The sequence below is a fragment of the Odontomachus brunneus genome, unplaced genomic scaffold (genome assembly GCF_010583005.1).
Source record: "Odontomachus brunneus isolate Ranch 3 - 2012 unplaced genomic scaffold, Obru_v1 Obru_scaffold_213, whole genome shotgun sequence".
In the NCBI taxonomy this organism is placed as follows: domain Eukaryota; kingdom Metazoa; phylum Arthropoda; class Insecta; order Hymenoptera; family Formicidae; genus Odontomachus; species Odontomachus brunneus.
The window spans coordinates 284,161-290,465 of NW_022639663.1; the positions used below are offsets into that span (position 1 = coordinate 284,161).

The following is a 6,305-nucleotide window of genomic DNA, read 5'->3' on the forward strand; positions in this document are numbered from 1 at the left end:
ATATATATATATATATATATATATATACATATATATATATATATATATATAAATTTTAATTTTGTAACAACTTTTTTCACGAACACTGTTACATTAAAAAAAATTTCTTTTTTAATGAGAAATGAGAGAAAGAGACCTATACCGTAAGATGGGGTTACTTTGTGACTGTAGGGGTTATTTTGTGACACAATGACTATTGATCAATAGTGATAAAGTGTTTCCGGCTGCAGCTCATAAATGGCATGGTGTGTTGGGCAAGATTTTGGCGCAAATTTTAGCTTTCCTATTATCATTGTCATGGAAGATAGTAACTTTGTACTATGAGGAGATTTGTTGGCTAAAAAATGTCCTGAGTCGAAAATGCTTTGTAGGCTGTCTTACGTATATAAAATTTTAATAAAAAAATTTTCTTTTATCCTAGGGACGAACCTAGACCGTCCTTTCTGTGTCAGAAACTAAAGTATAAAGCGAATTTTTCTACTAGAACGCCTGAGGACAATTTAGTTATCCCAATACTGTCATACTGAGACGTACAAAAAATCTATACGTTATTTAGCCGCTATTGGAAAAGGTCTCGCTCGATATAAGAATAGCAAATATTTATCAGAAATTTAAAAATCAATATTTTGTATATTTGATGAGAGCCAATGCTTAGTATGGCATTTTAGAGATAATATTGATGTATTATTATTGCATTATACACGGCACTGCGCATCTGCTTATATTTATATAAGCATTTAATAAGCATTTATATAAGCATTTATTATATAATTTTTCAATTTTTTTTGACAAATATGTAATAAATTTTAGCGCTTGAGGGAGCAGTGTCTCAACTACCTTATTTATGACTATCGTTTTTTTATGAAAAAAGAGAGAGAATTATTGCAGAATGTCAATTTATTCCTATAAACAAAATCATAAACTCCTACAGTAATTTATATTATAAAATTCTCTCTGTGTGTGGATGATATGTAAATCACGATTATATTTCTATACATTGGCTGTAATCTCTTGTATCTTTATTTATATACACAGATTGCCATTTCATTGTACTGTCGATAATTTTAAGGGATAACCTTCCCAGAGATATATATACTCTGCCTCTTTCTTTCTCTCTCTCTTTTTTCACCGCGGTAATATAAACCACGCTACGTGCCACTGTTTCGGTGCGGTTGAATTAAAACTACATCTTTCGCGACCGGTGCGACAGTAGTTAACTGAAATTTGAATTTTAACGGCGGAGTACGGCACGATACGCGGTTCATCGCCGTCGTTGCTTTTAATTACGCCGTCGTATACGGACATGTGTGAGAACGGATGAACGAGCGAGTGAGCGAGCGAGTGAACATGCACGCATTGCCGAGGATGGAAAAAATTGCGCTCTGCCATGAAAAAAGTGTACGGTGCGCAATAGCATTAAGCGCCACTACCGTGTCCCTCTTTTCCCTTCCGCGAACACGTTTTAATTGAACCGCAGAGATTCGAAACGCGGACTTTTGAGGCGCATAAGAAGAAAACCGAAAGCGCGCGCAAGAGAGAGAGAGAGACTTCTCTTCTCACAGCAACGTTGATTTCGTCGAAAGAACACGGACTCGCGATGAATAAGGGCGGAAATTACATCTACGTCTATCCGCGTATAATTCCGCCTTCGTGGAACTTTTCCGATGGATTTGGCCCTTAAGCGACTCGATAAATCTCTATCCGCCTTCACCTCAGAGAGGCACTACTTAAGTTCCTCTGAAAATGAAATCGTAATTGACGCCACGAGGCGTTAGCGTGACTTTTTTTACATTCAGTAATAGTATTTACACAAACAAAGCAGTTTTAAATGTGTGATAGCAGAAGAGTTGCTGCGACGAGGACGACAACGATTACAAAAGTCAAACCAAGTCTTGCTCGGGCGTTGCAGGTAAGAGCTACCTTATCGCGTATGTATGTACCCGTGGTTGGAACAGTTTAAGCTGTGACCACACACGCGAGTCGGTTAAAATATGCACGTGCTGTCACGTGGAGAGTCGGTGCCTTTTTTTTTTATTTTACGCACGGCATCCTCGCCACGATATCCCGTGCGTTATTTTGTGCCGCGCCATCAAAAGTGAAACGGGGGACCTGGCTTTTATTGCGAAATCCCGAATGCCGTGATGCTGTCATATCGAATTCCCTAAAATTGAAAACGATTCGGAGTATAAACAATTCGGATATGCGCGTTCGCGCGCCGGCTGATTAATATACATTTTATTGCATGACTTTTTACCTTCAGCGACGTGCTAAAAATTAACAGAGGCGCTCGGATGCTCGCTGTGTGTATACACTTATCTGAAACTTTTTGTCCCGGCATCTCTTTCTCTCTCTCTCTCTCTGCCTCTTTTTCCCTCCGACACTCTTTCTCTCTTCCTCGCGACGGTATCTGATTATAGTTCTCTCGAATGAATAGCGCCAAGTTCGCAGACTGCGTCCTCTTTTCTAAAGTACTTTTTTATCGTCGGCGTTCTGATCGCGAACTTTGAAACCATGCCTGCTGCGCATTATTTCCACAGAAAAGTTCCAGATATCCACGTCCTTCGTGCCGAGTGCCAAATAATCGGCGTATTTTCGAGAGAATTCTCGACCCTCCGTTCACCAACATTCCCAACGACATGCGTGTAGATACACATGCTGTCAAAAAGCCTCAACAAGTTCGAAAAATAAAAAGAAAGATAAACGACTTACGCAATAAAAGTTGCGTGGCAATTCGTGCTTCTCGCAATTTCCTAATATTCATAGCGCTTGGTATGATTTATCATCAATTATATTGCAATTTTAATTTGTTTGATCTTTTTTGTGCTGGAGGCCTATAAATCGTTTCGGCACCGAAACGTACGTTGTAAAGAAAAGATTTCTCTGCCGCAGATAATCATGATTTGCTGAGAATATGTTTGCTGCTATAACCGGAATTTTATCGCTACTGCTGTTACGATGGTTTCATAGCTAAATATACGCTTATCGGCAGATATACTTTTAGCTATCCGTATGTTGCAACGAGATTTTGCTATCACACAGCTAGATTCTTGTTGCCGCAGCTAGTTCGTTTTTCTCGTGTATACACGTATGTATAACTTTGATGATGGTATTTGTACCGCGATACTTTGACCAATACGTGCACTCGCAGCAGTATGTGTGCGTTAGCTTTTATTTGTCCCTGACACTTGTATTTTGTTCTCAGAGTCGTGTCCTTGTCTAGTTAAAAGTTGCCAAGTTTCTCCTGAGAGAAAGAGATGCGGAGGTGAAATTCGCGAGGGGAAATTCGCGAAGCGTTTCCAAATCGAACTTACGGATATGAATCGCGCGCATTTGCGAAATTGAGAATGTCGGGTTTAAGCTGAACATCCAAGGAAATGCAGTCTTGGAAAATAGTCTCCTCCACTGCATACAATTACGCGAATTAATTCAACATTCATCAACGTCGCGCGGCACAGTCTGTTATAAATGTTATTTCCATATTACGCGCATATAAACACGCGCAGCTGATTACGATACCCGCGAAATATTGCAGTGTTATTAGTTTCTGACAGTTATATAAAATGTTGTATAAATGTTGTTATTCTAACAGTTTTAAACGTTGCGTTTTCCATTTTAATGTTTTGCCTTTGTGCCGTTTTAAACGCTACGTTGTGTAGTAGCAACTCTTTGAAATTCTGGTTTGTATAATTTTTTTTTATATATATAGTAATAGTATACGCGTGTTATTTCAAGCTATATCTTTCCGACGTATTTCCCGATTTCTCTTTTCACGAAAATTCCCGCTGAAAGAGCAGCCCCGGTGCAACACACACATCGGCGATATACGTGTGCGCGCGGCTTATTATTATTGTCCGTAGCTGTGCGTCGCGGTGATCAACAAGAGTTCTTACTTTGCACAGGCGACTTGACTGCATCAAGTCACGAAACATTAATTGGGACACACGTACTTGGGACTTAAATGTAACGTAGCCGGCGCAACGGGGTAGGGTGGGGGGGAGGGGAAAGGTGCGCCAAAGCCACGTAATATACCATCGCTGTTATTAGGTGCCTCAATAATTGCGCGTGCAATTAACGCGAATACATCGGATATTAGCGTATCGATAGCTCGAGAATTGTGATCCATTTGATGCAGTGACCAGACAATTATGAAACTGGATTTTCCCGATATTTGAATACGCGCTCGGAAACTCGGTAGATTGCGCCCGGAATTGCCGTTTAAGCTCGTTACACATTATGCTAATTCGTCCTCGACGTTTCTAACATTTTCGTCGCGCGACGAACACACAAAAGCGGCAGCTTTTGCTCCGGCGTTTCATCGAATTTTCAACAGCTCTTCTGCCTCTTTTTTTGTCGCGACAACTCGCGTTTCGTGTCGGTTCGCGCGCGCGTTGCGGCTTCGCGATGCGATATATGCACACACACACACAGACATCTATAATATACCAGAGCGTGAATCTCGTTATATATTCTCTAGATTCAATACCTATGTATGATTCAAAAGCTATGTACTTAAATAACGCATTGGCGGTGTTTCTAGTAACCAATTTACTTTATAAATATTAGATGCTTGCAAAATTTTGTAAGGTCACAAATAGATGACTGTAGTAGCGATTTCTTTAATTAATTGTTTTCTTTTTAATCGCTTTTTAGTTTTTCAATGTTAGTCGATCAGAATTGATGACTGACAATTTATAATTCCGGACAAAACGTTATATTTGACGCGACTGAAAATGGAACCAAATAAAGTTTATTTTCACCACTGTCACTTTAATCGAGATGAAACTGTTGCACAACTAAAAGACTTATTTGTGAGACCTATTTGTGAAATCTATTTGTGAGACCTATGGAGAGAATATTGTGTCCATTGCTATCCGTCTGTGAGAAGTGATTTAAAAGATTTAGAAATGGTGATTACGATGTCAACAACAAGTGTTACGTTCTGATCGTCCAAACGAAATGGAGAACGAGCTGGAAGCTCAGTGAAAATTCGGGCCAAACATTAAAAGAGCTTGTAGGGCAGCTTGGAATTAACAGTATCTCGCTATTTGAAAGCAATAGCAAGATCTAGAAGGAAAGAAGATGGTTTCCCCATGAACTCTCTGCAAACGCGATTCATTTCTCCTTGCTTGCCAGGCACAAAACAGGAGTTTTCTATGAATGGTTAGATGATGAAAAATGGATCTGTTTTGACAATCCTAAATGCAAAAAGTCATGGATAGATTCCAGCCATCCACAACAAATCGCAACATCTACGATCATAAGGTTATCCTGTGCATTTGGTGGAATCAAGGAGTGCTTTGCTATGAATTATTACCACCGAGGCAAACAGTCATTGAAAATCATTACAGTCAGCAATTATGGCGTTTGAACCAGACCAAGTAAAACGCCCTCAAATCGCCACAAATCGACACAAAGTCATTCTGTTTCGCGACAAAGCCAGGCCGCATGTTGCTGTTGCGACTAAAGAGACGTTGTTTGAGTTAGGTTGGGAAGTCCTGCCGTACCCAGCGCACTCTCCAGACATCGTCCAATCGGATTTTCATCTATTCAAATCAATGCAGCACGGTCTACTTGATATCGAAATGCTGAGGAAGTGCGAAAATAGGTCGTTGAATGAATTGCCTCAAAAGATGAGTCATCTTATCGGCGCGGGAAAGATGGTAGAACGTTATTAATAGTAACAGGGAGCTGATACTTTGATTAAAATATTATATGTCATCTCATTGTCATTAATAAGTAAAAATGGCTTTCACACGAACTTTTGCAAGCATCCAATATAAGAATTCTCCGTCTGTGAGGTTACTGAGTCGATGCTGTCGATGTGTATACATAGGAAACAGTGTGCACACGTTTGTACGAGTTTTACATTATATACCGGGACGTTCAAGGAGTCAAGGGTCACGGTCTATTGCAGATGCCAGATGGATAAATTTATACGCGCGACGTACTTACCAAAACAAATTATAAAACAGACGAGTGTGGGAAGAGAAGTAGACATCGCTTTTCCCCGGCGTGGCTCATTCACATATTGATATACTATCTCAGGCGCATCTCAGTCGTTTTTAAGAGACGCTAATTGCCGACGGATGGAGACTGATGCACTAGCACATTCCGCGCGTGTCGATCGTGACATTCCACGTACTCTCGATCGGTGCCGATGGAATCACCCCGGGCCACCGTAGATCCATGCACAGCCACTCGCGTGAAACGTGTATGTGTGTGTGTGTGTGCGACGCTGTAATCCTGTCTTATTATATTTGCTGTGTGGATTAGAGCGTTACACTCAATTAGTCCCCCCCCCCCCC

General features: G+C 40.4%; 1 protein-coding gene across 1 annotated transcript in view; it reads right to left on the reverse strand.

Moving 5' to 3' along the window:
- Positions 1-6,299, reverse strand: part of LOC116852303 (zwei Ig domain protein zig-8) — a 49,935-nt gene extending 43,636 nt beyond the window's left edge. Inside the window, exon 1 of the mRNA XM_032832506.1 lies at positions 5,953-6,299. Within this exon, the coding sequence (XP_032688397.1) occupies positions 5,953-5,998 (46 nt within the window). The 5' untranslated portion in view covers positions 5,999-6,299. The remainder of the gene's footprint in view (positions 1-5,952) is intronic.
- Between the last annotated feature and the right edge of the window lie 6 nt (positions 6,300-6,305).